This window comes from Plasmopara halstedii (assembly GCF_900000015.1).
Source record: "Plasmopara halstedii genome assembly, contig: Scaffold_3060, whole genome shotgun sequence".
NCBI lineage: Eukaryota > Oomycota > Peronosporomycetes > Peronosporales > Peronosporaceae > Plasmopara > Plasmopara halstedii.
Window position 1 is genome coordinate 1,671,068 of NW_020189964.1, and position 17,465 is coordinate 1,688,532.

Here is a 17,465-nt window from a genome sequence, read left to right on the forward strand (position 1 = left end):
GTTAAGCCTCCGGTCACTGCACAAACTGATCTTGACCAGCAGAAAGCTCTCTAATCTCCCTTCTTGGTACCACAACAGGACTCAAACGATCGGTACCGTGCTCGACTTCGAGCTCACAAGGAGACGCTCCTGTATCCACGAAGCGAAATATTTCTGTGGTGCTCTCCCCTGGCAAAACATCTGCAGATGATGAAGCCCTATTTGAGCGATGGGTGCAGCGGCGCCGGAAAATTTCTTTGCTGTCTACCTCACAGCAAAGCTCAAGAAAGTGGACGTGCGCTGAGAGCGCCATCTTTGGATTAAGTTTTCCAAACTCAAGGCGCAATGCCGTCTTCCTGCGTATTGTCGCTTTGCGACACCTGGAATCATCTATCACACTCCCGCAAGATCTGTGGTTTCTCACACTGGTGAGCCTACGAACACAGCAGCTCAGGGCCATAGTTTAAGCTTAGCTCATGGCTCTTCGATTTCTTGGACTACCGCCGAGAAGCACGGGGAACGCGGCGACGCGAGACGTCATGATTCTTCTGATCGTAAGCGTCCACGACGTCTGGGCAGTCTTGCTAAAGTGACACCTTTGAAGGACAAATACCGTCTTCATCGGCTCTCCACCGAGCATCTTCCCGCGGTCGCCTACCGCTGATTTGAATGACTCGTGAGCCTGGAGCACTTTGTGCACTTACTGCCTCACGTTGAGGATTATCGCACTTTGTCGGACCGGCTCGTAGCCGTTGAGCAGAAGATTAGGTCACTTTGATCAACAGTGGATCGCCTTGCGCCGGTGTAGACGGAAATTGTTGTACTCTGCTTAACACCATGTGCTTGTTCAACTTCTGGGTGGCCAAACGCCTTTGGGCGGTGCCCCGGCGTCAACGCGTCCGTTTTCACTTGCGCCGGTTCCCGGTGCAGCTTAAGCAATCCCCCAGAAAACACCGGGTGGGTGCACATCCGTTTTGGAAGGTTTAACGTATACGCAAGGGCCCGCATGGCCACCGCCTCAAACGTTCCGATAAACCGAGGACAGAGTTTAGTCTCAAAATCAGCAGAAACCGCTTGTGTAGAGAGGTTTTTCAGCATTAAGTAAAAAAAGGTCTTCCAAATCAAAGCTTTCAACAGTTTTCTTGATTCTTCCATCTGCATATTCTTTCTGCATGCCTTGGATTTCAGCCATCGCATCGCGAACGTGTTGTAGGAGACTATTCTGGCAGACAGGAAGTCATCGACTTCTTTACGGACAGTGAGGGAGCTGATATCAGTAAGCTGTTCGTTTATGTCTCCTCCACCAAAATCTCAGCCAAAGAATGGCTTGTAGCCGGTAGATAAATTCACTGAATCATTTAGAGCAAACTCTACGAGTGCAATATAGCGTTCCAGCGCTTCGGCGTCTCAGCGCAAACGCTGCGAAGAATGTTTTCAACTACGCGATTCACGCGCTCAGGTCTGACCATTATTCTGCAGATGGTCCGCTGTTGACATTATCGACTTGGTGGCCAGCACCCTGAATAGAATAGATCAAAACTTTCAAGAAGAGCACGGGTCTCTAGCAGAAACAATTCATGCTGTCGAATGACACGATCGACAAACTATCCATTGTTCCGGCACTGCCGCAATATGAGCCATCTTGCTCAAACGGTGAAAACAGACCACCACACTCGTGTTGACCGCCGAGTCCTTCGGCAGGCCAACCACAAAGTCCATTTTCATGGACTGTGCACAAATCACATGTCTGTACATCTTCTCACGACCAAGATGACCACAAAGTGGGGTGTCGTGGGCATCGTTGAGGATACGGTATTTTAAATACTCATTGTGAGGAACCACAATGCGTGGAGTACCCTTCGAATCCGTGCTATAATACAGCAACCCGTTATTTAACGAATATCGGTGTAACTGTGAGCGCAATCGCGCCGACAATTTCTTGTTCGTGTTTCCACACTCGCTGCTTTTGAGAGCCCGTTGTAGCGCTGCGCACATATCATCACCCGCGAATGCGGCCCATATCAAATCCGTCACTGACGACGTCAATGTCGTGGCATGTGAAAGCCAATAATTCGGTCTGCGTGAGAACGCATCAAACTAAGCATTCTGCTTTCCGGGCTTATATTTCACCTCCAAGTTATATTCCGCAAAGAATGAGAGCCACCTGGATATCCTCTGCGAGATGTGAGGCTACTGAGTTACAGTACGTAATGACGCATGATCTGTGTAGATCACAAACTGCATTGAGCCAAGCAGGTGCATCCTAAAATTGAGAAGTACATACTTCATCGCAAGCAATTCCTTGTGGACTGGGTAATACCTCTCCGCAGCTTTAAGCTGGCTAGACTTGAAAGCGGTCACCCGTTCTCGCCCCTCGGCCTCTGGTTTCAACAGTGCACAGCCGATGTCATAGTCCGAAGCGTCACAGACGACACTAAAGAACGATCGGGGTCTGGCAACGCCAGTATTGGTTCATGAAGGAGGCTGTCTTTGACCATGTCAACAGCCTTTCGATGTTTGATGTCCCAAAACCATTAAACGAGATTGGACGATGGCCGTTCCATTTCCGCATAATTTGTGTTATACTTGGCAAGGCCAAGCCACTTGCGCAAGTCCTGTTGGTTCTTTGGAACTGGCCAGTCCACATTGGCCTTGACCTTGGCGGGATCCTTTCGGAGGCCACGCTTCCCAATATAGCACCCTTAAAAGGAGATATTTTCGCGCCGAAGGTGCAATAATTGGTATTAGCATACAGCTTATTCGTCCGCGTGCACTCGAGCACCGCTCTCAAAATTGACCATGTGGTTTTTTTCATTTGTCCTCCCGTGCCAAAAAGTCGTCAAAGTATCTCTGGGCATACGCCCTTTGGAGACAGAAACAATTGCGTCACAAGACGATTAATTGTTGCTGGTGAGTTTGACAGCCCTTGGTGCATCACCAGCCACTTTCAGAGCATCCCGCTCGGAGTACTCACCGCCGTCAGCAGAATATTTTTCGCTCTCATGAGCGATTCGTTATATATATCAACCAAGTCGAGAGCACTGTACTTTGTACAGCCAACCATATCGTACCTGGTATAGTAGGAGCCGGCCTCTAAACCAGAATGTTAAAAGCGTTTACCTTTTTGTAAGCGTGAACGATATGCCACTTGCCGTTCGACTTCCGACCACAAAATCGTGAGTGTTGTATGACACCATTCCTGCGTCGTGCTTAGCACGGTTAACACGTTAATGACGTCACGCCGCTCCTCGGGAAGTCCTCATTGGCGCGTCATGTGGTATTTGGTTCCCGGAACCAGGTCAATCAATTTCTGTTCGGAGGTAGGACCGGCGGCGATTCTTTGAAGACGACGAAGGATAAAGTATAGTACGGATGCGTGGAATTCTTTATGATCGAAGACTATCTGCGTGCGTTCAGCTCCCTCTTGATGCCCTTCAAAATAGCTTCAGTCAGCAGCCACGACGATTTAATTTCTTATTTTGGTCCTATAATGACCACTTCGGCTATGTCACCTGCATTCAAGGCACCGTCAAAATCTTCAAGGACATCTTGTCCTGCTCAAGAAGAGCATCCACCGTGGGAATAGCCGAAAGGGCAACGTTGCCGTCTTTTTCATCCGTCATACCCTTGACGAGAGTGTATAGCTGTGTGATATTATCTACGGTAGACACCCCTGGATCCGGGCCGACACCCGGCATCTTGCAGAATATATACAACGTCGTCGTTGCCTCTCCACAGATGTTTTAAGGCTCGGCAAGACCACTGGATACTCGCACTCAGCGCCGTCCAGTGTCCCCACTCCCTGATCCACCTGACCCTTGATGTTATTAACAAAATTTGACGAAAAGCTGCTATTCTTACATGCTTCGTCCAGTGGATATTGTGCCACTCCACGCGCATCAGAAGGTCCTCGCCCTTGATGCCCCGGACCTCGTCCGACCACGCCACTCTTGGCGTAACGTGAGCAGTGCTCAGTGAACAAAGTGCCTCTCAACGCGCATCACAGAGGCCTTGCCTTTGATGACTCGGACCACGTCCGACCATGCCACTCTTAGCATGCAGCAACTGCATCGTACCGTGAGCAATGCTCAGTGGGTTACGTGTCGAACACGTGCTTTACAAAGCTTTCGCCCTTGATGCATTGGCCTTTGGCGCCGATCATGCAGTTCTTTGCATGCCACGACTGTTCCAATACCTGAGCAGCGCTCAGTGGGTAACGAGCCACTCCATGTCCAACCCTCAGACCACTCGGGACACCCGTCCAAAACACCTTTGGAATTTGACAGCTCGGATACTACGATATCCAATACATTGACGTCCCAGTCCAGTGCTCTTTGAATCCCGGATAGACCATTTTACTGACGCGTTAGTACGTTTTAGGTGTTAGACGCTGAAGGGACAAGGATTAACTATCCCGATTACTTTCTTACAAATAAATCTTTTACTTCATTTAGACCTATTGATGTTAATAAAGAAGAGACAGCCACATCGCAATTTTATTCAGCATGTAAAATGACGTTTTTTGTGGTTCGAACAGCGTTGTGACCGACGCCGACTCTTGACCAAATCATGATGTTGTGATTACGTAACCGACAGATCAATCCACGAATATAGTGAACTCGTACATTAACAACGTAAACTCGCCATTGATTGATCATTGCATAGCTGCGTTCTTGCTGGTTATTAAGCTTTTAAATGCTATTTTAAACATTTATGAAACGGTTTTAACATCATGTGTTCTGCGTGGACCATTTGGACCATTTATTGTCAAACCAAAAAGAGAGTGAATTATATTTTGAATGTGAGATTTTCTTTTTGCAGTTGTGAAGACAGCGTATGCTCGTCTAAAAATCACCTCATGCATGTCTTAATATAGAAGAATCTGTGTCAAACATTGTGAGCCGGTTGAAAATACTGATGCTGGGTGAGAGACATCAATCATATCTTAAACTGAGTTGATACCAATCAAAAGAGCTTGTTATTCGTGTGTTATGTTGTAGCGATAGCATTATTGTATTAGACAGCATAAACATGCGTAGCTCCGCAAACGATGTTCAAAAAAATTGTTCAACAGCGACGTATTTGATAATCAGCTGTAACATTCATAATTAAACCAAGTGCAATGCGTGCGGCCAAGGCTAAAATGAACCGGATTTTTTGTGTAACTCTATGAGTTTCGTCGCAAAACGTGAGTGTTACCATAATCTGCCACCAGTGGTAAAAAATATAAGTTGTTTCTGCCAAGTCCGATTTAGCGTGGAAGCGACTTGGGACGCGGTGTGACGTGCCAGCAGTCGAACTCACTCAGCTACATTTGGCTTGCCCGGCTTGTGATCAATACTTCGGTTTGTTAAATCGGTGCGTCTTTGAAATATAAAGCTCCAAGATACCAGTGGGCTACAATTGTTTCGAAATTAATTTTTAATTTTCTCAGCCAAATTGTAGGTGGAACATTGGTTTCTTGGACGACACTACTCAAGAATCCGTCCTGTCGTAATTTTCAGCTGTGAAAGTGACATGCGTGTCTGATTTAAACATTGACAGTTTGCATGACAAGTACTTTGTATGAAATTCCCAACACAAATATTATTTTTTTCTTATTCTGCAACATGTGCCATTCCATTATTGATACGGTGACATGTCGTGCTTCATTGCCAACGAGGACTCAAGCATTATGATCATAACACAGTACGAATTAGAGTATAGGTGAGGTCGGCTTAATGTGATGATGAGTGCGTTCTCGAGTCTACCCGTGTTGCATATCACGATGGAAGCGTGTAGTGTAATACATTCTTTAAAATAAACAAGTCAGTATGTAGTTGGAACAGCCAATAATTATACATTTGATTAGGTTTTACTATTTTAAGGAATATATATATTGATTTTGATATAGGCGGATTTGCCGCAAATAAAACCGTAAAATACAGTTTGCGTCCATAACGGGAGAAACAATTAACCTTGAATTAAGTGTGTAGTTTGTCTTGGAGTAAGTGGATTGTGATCCGCTACACTAATACTTGTTATAAGTATGAAACGAAGGTCATTGGCCATAACAAAGCATCCTCTCAGCGAAAGAGCTACAGTAGCACCCGCTGTGCATGGTAGCACTTATAGTCAATTTACACGTTGATAAGACTAATCCTCTGTGAGGATGGATGCAGTTCTCCTATTCCCCCCGGGGATGTAGAACGTGCTTAGAAAGCTGATGTCTCTGGTTGACCCTGAGGCGGTGAAATATCTTGATTCGCAAGGACCCAAAGCGATAAGGGCGCGCTTAGAGGCGTTTTCAAGCTATAAAACTTCTCAGCTAGACCACCTACAGCAGATGATGTCGGCATCGACTGCTTCCATGACACCACCGCTGACGTCGGATGACTCATCCCAAACCAGGCCCCATCATGGCGAGCGTTTAGATCGGGAGGGTCAGGGTGGGAAGAATCTCCTGCTATGAGTGAGAGAGGCCGCGATGGCTGTGGCGTTCGCCATTCTTCTGACTGAGCAACAGCGAGTGGCTTTAGCTATCATCAAGCTCGGGGGTCGAGTGCGAGAATGGGGTCTAACGTGCGTTACTTCGGTTAAAGCGGCGTTCCCCTCCTGGAAGGAGCAGATATGTCCGCTTTTGCGAGTGTTATCACAGCAGTACGAGCTATATCGCGTGCTATCGCGAAATTGGTAGGCTTTGACGAAGAGTTGAGAGCTCTCGTTGCCGGATGGCAGTGGATCCTCTTTTCGAGGCGGTTGCGTCGACCGTCGTCATGAAGGGTCCCCGCACTGGCCTGGCCAAAATGGAAGTCTTCCATGCGCTTTCATCTTTTTTTATGAAGCGGTGAATATGGCGTTGAATGCTGAGTTCAACTTCAAATCGGCACGGCTTGGTTGTAATGCACACCATAGCAGGTAGTCGAGCGGGCCTGAGCCAGTGGATATCAGCTATAATGAAAAAGAGGAGGCAGATTTCCGAGCTGCCGGGTGCATAGTCTCAGATTTGGTATCAAGGTATGACCTTGGCTTTGGTATGGCATGGTTGGAATACCATGAGCCATGAATTCGTTTGAGGTCGAAAACTTTGGGTGCTACGCGCACGTCTACTAGTAAAGTATTGGTGAGTCATGAACCCACCTTTGCTAGAAAGCAGAAGCGCTATTAGCGCGGGCAGCTTGAGGTGTGTAAAGAATCTAAAGCACAGCTTCTAATGCCTACTTGGTTACCGCACAATAGCACCCTGTAACACTTTTGCATAAGGAATATTGTGTAAACATGTCATGTTGGCGTTATTCGCACTATACGTGTGTGGGAAGTTGATTAAGCCAAGCCTACTCCTCTGATGTCAATGAAACACAGCGACTCTGGCATATTTACAATGACCTTACTTTACGCAGGATGTCAGTGATTGATGATACCAAAGATGCATCCTAGACGTGAGGATTCGCTGGCATAAAGCAAAACTTATCTCTGCTTGCAGGCAACTTCTTCTAGCGCGTATATTGGGGATGGTTAATGTTGGCGCTCACATCCGACTCCTCGTGCTTTACAAGACTATGAACGTTGACATCGATGAAATAGAAATGTGCATCGGCACAATGTGACATAAACAGCTACAATACAAAACGGTGAAACGTGTCTGGCGCGTTCATTAAATCTGTGGAACAATGTCGTTCTGATTTGGCTCCTTACAATCAAATAATCATATCTTAACATGCACTTGCCCTAATATGTTCGACCGAAACAAATCCATGATTTTTATGCAATAATGTCGCTAGTATGTCGTCTCTTAGTAGCAAAAAAATCCGGGGATATTTAATAATGATCACTATTTCTCCTCTCTTTATGAAGCTAACCTAGCTGAAAACACTTAGCAATACCATTGCTATGCACTTTAGACGTTTTTATGTCTTGCACCGGCGCAATTGCAGCTATGTACCTGCGTTAAAAATGCTTCTAACAAAGTAGTATTTATCGCGTCTTTACCAGAAAAGAAGCACGTGGTACTTAATGTTTCGGACTTTTGAAATTTAATCAAGGTCTTAAGACCGGACAACGCCTTACGCTGCCAAAATCTTCAGACTGTGCATAAGAACTTTCAAATGTTCAGGTTTGAGCCATCGTTCCAGTTTTCGGTGTTATAAATGTCTTCACATATTTATTTTTTGACAGTCGCGCAGTGTACACATTTTCACAACACTTCTTAGTCCGTCATTGCAGTACATGGCTCCACAACATCCAGGACATCGATGCTAACTGTTAATAATCGTGAGCTGTGAGCCCCGCCATATTTAAAACAAGTCGCTATTTTTTTGAAATGAGACATTTTGCCTCGACCTCGACAACAATTTCCCCATATGCACAAGATAGTTTGTTTGGCCTCAGAATTACCCGCAAGAGATCTGTCGGTGTGAGATCGGCCCTCAACCATCTCGACTAAGAAAAGGGGGCACAGAGGGCGCAAATGGTAGGTGTTACAACAAATATAGCATATGTAAATACCACAAAAATCCTCGGTATATATGAGGCCATATACTTTCTTTACAGCTTGAATGAGGCCTATCGCCCCTTGTGTGATCGTAGGGCTACTATCTCTCGCACTCTTACAAGCCCTTCCAGCACAAAATTCGTCTTCACCATTTAGTGCGATTCATAACCCTTTTTAAAAATGATTGAGTAGGCCGGACAGAGCTCGGTGCAAGCCCCACTCGTTCAAAAACCTTCCAGAAGTTGGCTACTATCACCCCGAGAGATGATCTACCAACATCCCAGCAATGTATATTCTTAAAATCTGTGCATGATTTACCAATTTTTGCTCCTCTTGACGGCTGACCAAGTATTAGATTGCAGATGATACGCCCGGATAGGCTGTGCAATCATAAGCAACATTATCGCTTCATTAATATTCATAGAGAGATGCAATTTCCACCGAAGTACTACCTATTCTCGCGCGAGACCTCCTAGCTTGTAGGAGCAAATTTGACTGGCTAATGCGCTGTTTGAAGCAAAGTCAAAAAATATAAAGGTTTTACATCCTTTTCCACAAAAGGCTTGATGCATGAAAATGTGGGCTTTTGATTATGGCCCTTTCTTTTACCAACGACGCCTCGATGGGGCGTTCTGGTGGGGATCATCCAGGCATTTTAAGCTGTCAAATCTTCAAGGCAAGCGATAACCGCTTCCAACCACTGAAGTGCTAACTACGTTATCCCTTCGAGAGAATCAAAATGACAGAAACAGAATCTGAGCAAGTGTTTTCTATTGTATAAAGACAGCTACTTGAACATTCCACTTTTTCAAATACCATTTGGTACAGTCTATTTTTTGGACTCGGTCCTCGAATTTACGATCAGTGCTACCAAGTTCAAAAGGGTTGCCGTGTATCTCTCACCTAAGTAACTCTGACTCAAATAACCTCTGATCAAACACAGAGGATGAATGTGTTCGCTTCATCCACGAGCGAAAGCGATTGCCTGCAAAGTAAAAGTTCATTGGTGACGTTAATTTATGCTTAAGTTAAATATCAACTAATATTAAATACACGTTAGTGGCACAAATGCCGATTCTCAAGATCTTACACTTACGGGTTACGTAGCGTTGGGTGAAAAACCCAACCTCCAAACCTCTTCGCTACCTCATTCAAGTACCAAGGTGAAACGAGTTGATGGACAATAGCTAAACTTGTGTGTACGTGCAACGGCGTCTGTATTGTACATTTGTTTAAATCTTGTATAAATGTACAGTATTGTAGAAATTGCACAATAACTTTACGAGAATCATCGTTGTACAGTACGGATTGCACAATAAAGTGCAGTATTGTAGATCTTGTAAGACTGTAAAATACTGCTTTTCACATATTTGTACAAAACAGTATTTTTAACGAGATTCAGATAGCACTTCTGATTTTTACAAGTACCAAAGTCTTATTATTTAAATCTGCCGAGTGTTAAGCCACATACAGTTTTTCTATGCGAGATATTCACATGTAGTTTTAGTCGAAATATTCTTAGAAGAGCAGAGTCTAGCTAGACACCAAAGCACGGTAGAGGCTCTTGGTTTTGCTCCTGGTAGGAGCGTGCTAAGCAAACCTTCGTGCGTCTGTTAACGCGGTCTCGTGCATAGTAATTCCGCTGCGTAGACCATAATTTAAGTTACATGCCAAGAGACGCGTTGGTTCTATTTTCGCGACGACAAGTGAGTGACGTATAGTTGTGTAGCTGTTTATCTTAAAGATGTGGCAGAAACTTCTGACTCAATGCGAGTCGTTATAAGCTTAGAATAAATTCAAAGACATTCCTGTAAGGGAAGTGACCTCATGTAGACGAAGATACCAAACGCTGACGCAGCTACATTTATTGTCTCAACCAGAAGGGCAAACTCAACTAAACTTGCACCGTATTCGCAACCCAGAGCATTAATTAGCGATGCCAGGACTTATATCATGTGAGCATAAAATAATTACAAGCAGTATGTTCCGTAAAAAACAACTCGAACGCTATAGTTCTAATTTTTCAGATAGATAAGAACCAATATTTAGCTCTCGCTCTTTGTCAGTTGCATTCAAATGAGCACAGTCACGAAACCAAGATATTCTTACCTTGAAAAAGCCGATCCTGACGATGTTTCCATATGTAGCGGGGTCACACATGCAGGGGTGGGTCACAAGATGTTGTGATCATACAATGCTGTGGCTACACCTTAACAAGAAGTCAGTACATGGCTGGACTGCCAGTATTCTTGCATTTGATAAGGTCCGACTATTTAATTAGGTAGCCCTTCTGATTTGGATATAGGCGGCTTTGCCGAAAATAAAACGCAGAAAATGCAGCTTTAAACGGATGAGTTTATTTGCCTTGAGTTTAATTTGGAGTTTGTCCTGGAGTAAGCAAATTGCGATACGCCACCCTCGTGCTGGTCTAAGTATAGAACGAAAGATCACCGACCTTAGCTTAGCTTCCACTAAACGAAAGAGCTACGGCAGCAACTATGCACCACACTTATACAAAAAACTTTATTCACAAGACTCAATTTTGCCATCCAGACATTGCCACTGCAAACAGTCTAGATTTGTATAGAAATACCACCTGATGAGTAGGGTATATGCCCCAGGTAGAGCTCGACTTTCAGGTTCTACGACTAATCACGCTGCGATAAGCTGATTGGATGCATCAAATCCGGTCGTGTACGTTTCCATTACATCTTGCGTTTGAACAAACATGTGCTTTCTGTACGGTTAAACTTATTCATGAAGATGACATAAATCAGCACGTTTCAGCATACTCATCGAATTTGATGTTCGTTCGTGCACCAGACCGATTGCTCTGAGTACTGCAGCCTTTGCAACAGCAATCACTAACATGGATCACGTCTTTAAATCCAATCGCCAAGGAATGGCATAAACTTTAATTGAAGACACCACGCCAACATCACCTCCTAGTATTGAAGTTGGTGCTCCGACTAGTTACTGCGAGATAACTTGTCATCTTTTCGTGCGTCGCCATCCGTAAATAAAACCCGGAAGCAGCGCGATGCCTGTGCCAGGAAATCTACAAGCATGCGGTAACTTGGATTCTTTAATATTTATTTTGATCCAATCGCCCTTACCTTTTCCGTACGACAGCTTCAGCTCTCTCTTTGCCGTGATAGTAGCCGCATATCGGCTGCCAAGGCGAATATAATGAGCCCACGCGAGAATTCAAGACGAACAAAAAGCGCTCTACTTCAGCTTTTAAGCAGCCACATCCGTGGCGTCAGTGCATAATTTCGATGAACTCGCCGTCTCCAGATGCGCCTAATCATACAATGTTTACATTATAACGTGATTTAATATCCCAAACTGTTGATGAATTAGACGTACTCATTCCTGTGACGAGATCGACAGCTTTTGCTAACTTGTTGTCATTAAAGAAGTTGTCCATATGCTAATCTATGTGATCAATCCAAGGCAAATCCTGTCACTGCGGCTTTCCCGATGGTTTAAGGCTGCGCGCTACCTTTTTGAGCTTTGGAGCGGGCACACTGCACAATATTGTCGCCAACGAATCCGTCGACACCGATGATGAGTAAACGGTGCTCACTCTTATCGTACATTGAAAACGTGGACAGCTGACATATGTGCTTTATGACTATTTCGACTAATTTTAATATACGAAATAATATCTTGGCGTAAATTTCATGTATTACACAAATTATCTCAAATTAGAAAGTACTAATTTTTAATTTGAAAACGACAAGACCAGCTTACCCTCATGGATGATACCAGGGGTGATATAAAAATCTATTTGACTCCAATTTGCTTGCCAACTGCTTCGAAATAATGCTATATTGACGTGGAAGCATCAGTCACGCTGTCTGAAAGTAGGGAATGTGCTCTGAGATATTTAATGAAATTGTATGGCTGAGGCTTGTAAAATTTAGTAAACAGCAGTTCTCCTCGTTGGGCTTAAAACGAATCTATATCATCAGAAGAGCAAGGTAAAAAACGATTGATCTAGTTTGAATGAAGCACATACACCAGCTGAGTAAATTAGTGCTACGATATCAAGATCCGTCTTTGACACGAAGTTACGAGGCTAAATCTTTTATTAGATTGACATTAGGACGTGGATTATACAGATCGGCGTATGCTTTAAACTGTGCCCAATAAACAATGGAAAGCCGTGCAATGATAGTTTTAGTTTTTTGTTCATCTTCTCACAACACTTTCGGCTCTTTTGCTGATTCACTCACACTGTAAAGTAGCCGTGTCTTTCCTCTCCCCTACAGCGACTTTATAAATTTTATCAACCTCTTATCCCAGGTGCTAAAATCGTCATGCAACTCCGTGAGATAGGCGTAGGGATGTATGTTGTGTTCCAAGCGTTGATCAAAGGCATACCATTTGGTTAGCGACTCCTTCATTTTGTTCAGTTTTAACAGGTTCCAGGAACTATCGAGATTTCTAGCTGAGTTTGAATAGATGGTCCCCGTTCTTCGGTAGCTAAATGAGCACGGCCGCAAGTCGAAGACGTTTTCGCTTTCGCTCAATGAAGTAGCCGATGCTGACGTATGTACCTGCTAGTTATCTTCAACTTTATCACGACAAGGCCATAAATAAGCCATCGTGACCCTAGTGCGGCAGTTAGTCACCTGACAAATGCACGCGTTCGGGTAAGTTTTGCTGTCGAAGCGCACACAAGAGTGTTCAAAACACGGTAAAGCATTGCGATGGAAAACGATAGCGTTTTCAGGATAATTATCGACCACAGAGGCAGTAGAACGTGACGGTCGCGGCAACAAATGTGAAATTGATAAAAAGCTTCATGCTCCGCTTTGTCAGGGGCAATGGAATTGGGGAGTTTAGAAAGGAATAACTCAAGCGAAGATCATGTCAATCTGCAACAGTTTATTGTTCAATTTTAATACACATAGAGATTGTGTTAGAAAACCACCTGAGATAAGCACTCTGTAATATTCAGCTGATGCAGCCAACTGCTTTGGAAAGGAGTAGAAATAAGTGAGCAGTTGCGAGTATCAACGCGTCAAAATAATCTTTGTACTCCGGAAAAACGCAGTCAGCACACTCATGTTCATTATTTGTGTCCGTAAATTCAATCAAGGTGCATGCAGCCCCTGTGGCTATAACGGAATGGTAAAACATTGCACTTTTAAAATGCACGCTGCAAGATTTTGCTGCTACAAAAGCTGTTGCCATTGCACAATGAAAAACTACAGTTCTTCTTGTCGTATGACTAAACGTCATTATTTATTATTTAATCTGTTTCATGCGATTGAAATTTTTTAAAAATATACCTGTCTTGATGATGATGAAGGTCAAGTATATTGTGTTACATGTAGATGAACGACGATATCCTCTCTCCTAGCTAGACTACGTTATTACGCGTTTCGACTAGGAGGGAGCTGGCGTCTGCCGCCAAAGGCGGTTCGCCGGCTGGGTTTCGGAAGAAGTCCCGAGTACTAGCTTCTCTAGAACGGCGCTCCATCCAAGACAGCTGAGACCTGCAACCGAACGCTGGGAGCCAGTATTGTAGGTCTTGGTTGAGGTGTTCCGCAATGGCCTCCCGGTTTGGGTGAGCAGTGCTTGCTTCGCATTGTTGCGATGTTTGCTGTGCGATCTGCCATTTTGTTGTATGCCCTTGGGTGATGGCAAGAGCCGACGACGTGCAGATTGCCAATCTCGAGCTGGCACTGAGCATAACTATGCCAAAAGGGGGTGCGTTTTTGGAGGCCGATGTTCTCGCATCTGTCCGATGATCATTCAGCTGTCTCCGATCACGTAGAGAGGCGAGAATCCGTGTGACACTGCGTAGCGAAGTCCATGATACAGGCCTCCATATTCTGCTTTGTTGTTCGTGGTAGTTGGATGACCATAAGTCATAGACGCGAACTAGAACATCGTAGGGTCGAGACCTCGCGTGTTATACGCACCAGTACCGAACCCGAACGGCCTGGACCAAGGTTGCCTCTTGACCCTCCATTGAACAAGAGGAGGTATGTCGAGCCATGCTGGGTAGAGGGATTGCTGGGAGATTCGCTTTGTTCGTGATCATAGCAACGATCGCCTTGAGTACTCCGACTGTTAAGTCCGTCGTCTTAGGGCATAGCGTGTCGAAGAGAATGCAGAGGTCCAAGAGTCCTGTCGATAGGCGAGCCATTGTTATTCTTAAAAGCGTCTCCGGTTTGTCGCGTACGAAGGGGTTACCGCTCATGACCTGGATTCGGTTGTGCAAGACAGCCGCCACACACATCACGCACATATATTGCCATACCATGTTGGTCATTGGGTACATCAAGGTCGTTGCTTCCTCCAAAGAAAGATCACTGAGCTATTGGTCCATTGCAAGCGCCAATCGAGCTGGAGAAGATGGTAGTCGAAGTGCGAAAATTGCTGCTAGAGGCTTGCCTCGAAAGCTGACACCGAAGCCTTCCCATTCTCTGATCAAGTGATTCCACAATCTCTTGGCATGGGGGCAAACCTGTCTTTGATGATAGCCAGAGAGATAGTGTGCAAGATGTCTTGGGATTTGATCCCTCTCGTCTAGTTCAAGTAGAAAACATACCACGTCTGGATTATTAAAAACGTAACATTGAGATATCCCTGACCATAAGTGCCAGATATTCAGTCGAGAGATTATTAGTCGGAACATGCAGATCTCGTTTGAGCACAAATAATAGTAAATTCTCCATGCACTTTTTCCGTTGAAAAAGATAACGATGCTTTTATTGCACGTCCGTATCAACTTATTCACGGTCTCGGGCTGCGCTTCGTCGCAAGCCTAAGCCAGAAGAGAGAAAATTTAGATGACGACGATCTAGAACAGGTCAAAAAAGCTTTCCGTCTCTTTACTACAGCTTTTGGCGGCACGGTCGACATGCGGGAACCTTAAGCTGCAATGTGGGCGATCGGGTTTCAAGTTCGGAGATCCATCAGATGATTATTGACATTGATTAGGGCTTCTCAGAGACGATCAATGTTGAGATATTTATTGAATTGATAATGGGTAAAATGGTCAGCTCACAAATCATCTACTTTGTGAAACTGATCTCATAAAAAAACGGTTATTTCTATCTATTTTGAAATCACGAGATCCACGTGAATAAGTAGATATTTCAGCTTTTTGACGATTATAACACGGACAAGATTTCGTAATCAAAGCGTGTGTGTACCGAACTGGGCGAAACTTTGACAGATGGAAAAATGCTTTGATATGATTGATGAAGCAGATCGCGATGGAGACGGACTGTATAACGAGGAAGAGTTTTTTCGCGTTTTGAAAAGGCGTAATGGGAAGACTTCAGCAAGCACAGTTAATAGAAACAATTCACAGCAAAATCTAGCCGATGAAAACGGTTTCTAGTAGGTAGATGCATCAGTAAAAATGTATCTTGGTGTTGCCTGTCTATATAAGTCAGTGTAAGTAGGCAATTGCTTGTTCGCTTTTCGCTGCCTGCAAGCTTCGCAACACCACCTGGTACTTAGATCAGCATATATGTTGATTTTTAGCTCTTCTATCTATTTCTTTTGTTTCTACACTATATTTATTGAGTGCAAAATTCCGGCTCAAAGACGCAGGATCCTAAGAAAAGGGGTACGATGCGCCTTATACATTCTTCAATACTTGAGGTCCCCCAATAAGGTTCCACTACTTGTTGAGTGTTGAACTAATATACAGAAAAGTCACAGAAATGGAATAGCGGTGCATTTGCAACCGCGACATCTGAGCTCAAACTTTCTTTAAAGCTTTCGGCAACGCAGCAATATATGTTGCGGATTTGTACATCTCTCTTCATCAATGCGCGACGTCACCACCGTATCATGTTCATCACCAGATTCCGGTTTGGTTTATAGCCGGGGCAACTCCAAACACCACATTCATTCTATACTTTGCTTCTAAGATATAATCGAAAAAGATTGAGGGCAAGGTGGTAACGACGTTGCTGTGCGCGACGGAGCAATACCGAGATAGATCACAAATGTATTCAAGCCAAGTCGATGGACTCTGGATTTGGTGCGAGCGTGAAATATGATAGATTCTGTGCAGGAAATGGGTATTGCCAAAATAAATTGATCTTGAACATCGAAACGGGCCATCAGAGCATATTCAAGTATCGGGATGATGTAGCGACTTCCGGTAAAAAAAGTACGTTAACTAGTTTCAACCCAACATACTGGTGTCGTGAATATCAACGTTATGTCCCATGCGAGAAGGGGTTACACGTGCGATAGTAGGAAGGGTTTGGGTCACACAAGATAGTGTGACCACATAAGAGTGTGGCTTCACTTGTACAGCAAGTCAGTACGTTGCTGAATAGCCAGTAGTATAGCTTTAAAGTAGGCTTTACTATTTTATCAGGAAAACATATAACGTACTTCACAAAATAAAAGCCACTCAAAAAGATCACCTTTTTCTGATTTTCGTTCACCTCTTAACATTAAGGTGATTTTTGTTTAACAAAAAAAACAACCACATGGGTAATGACCAAACAAAAAAATCACCACGGAGTCCGCACTCTAGTTTGGCATCATGAAGAGATTTCTGCTATCAAATCCTGCGAATCAGAAGTGGGTGGACGCCCAAGAACGCAGGAAGCGCGGGCGAGACCACGTTGAATCTGTCGCTCGCCTAATTCGTCGAGAAATGTTCCCGAAGTTGCATTTGCAGTCTCTACAGCCACATGTCCAGCCGAACTCTACCAACAGCCAAATACCTAGTGAAATTATAATTGAGGCACGACAGCGTCAGCTGCATCGCCGCTTGATGAAGGAGCTATTGGATACAATGAATACAAAAGGAATTTGGGCAAGGTGACATCAGAGATGTACCGCACTATGACGCGGGAGAAATAGTCAAAAGCCGTCTTTTTCTACCTTCATTCCTCTCTCGGCAATCCAGATGCTGAACATACCTCTTCAATCTTCGGTGTTAACATTAATACCTTCGAGAAATGGATTCGACAGAAACAGTATTCCGAGAAATGGTACCATTATGTGCAGTCATTTACTG

General features: G+C 44.3%; 3 protein-coding genes across 3 annotated transcripts; 2 read left to right on the plus strand and 1 right to left on the minus strand.

Moving 5' to 3' along the window:
* Positions 1 to 5,148: 5,148 nt before the first annotated feature.
* On the plus strand, positions 5,149 to 5,489 carry PHALS_06841 (uncharacterized protein; the record flags this gene model as incomplete). Its single annotated transcript, XM_024720199.1, has 3 exons — positions 5,149 to 5,167; positions 5,235 to 5,337; positions 5,414 to 5,489. 3 exons carry the CDS (start codon positions 5,149 to 5,151, stop codon positions 5,487 to 5,489), a joined length of 198 nt encoding a protein of 65 aa, XP_024585422.1.
* An 8,334-nt stretch (positions 5,490 to 13,823) lies between these two features.
* Positions 13,824 to 14,156, minus strand: PHALS_06842 (uncharacterized protein; the record flags this gene model as incomplete). Its single annotated transcript, XM_024720200.1, has 1 exon — positions 13,824 to 14,156. The coding sequence occupies one exon, from the start codon at positions 14,154 to 14,156 to the stop codon at positions 13,824 to 13,826; it is 333 nt and encodes a 110-aa protein (XP_024585423.1).
* Positions 14,157 to 15,668: 1,512 nt separating this feature from the next.
* Positions 15,669 to 15,940, plus strand: PHALS_06843 (Ca2-binding protein (centrin/caltractin), EF-Hand superfamily protein; the record flags this gene model as incomplete). Its single annotated transcript, XM_024720202.1, has 2 exons — positions 15,669 to 15,817; positions 15,874 to 15,940. 2 exons carry the CDS (start codon positions 15,669 to 15,671, stop codon positions 15,938 to 15,940), a joined length of 216 nt encoding a protein of 71 aa, XP_024585424.1.
* Between the last annotated feature and the right edge of the window lie 1,525 nt (positions 15,941 to 17,465).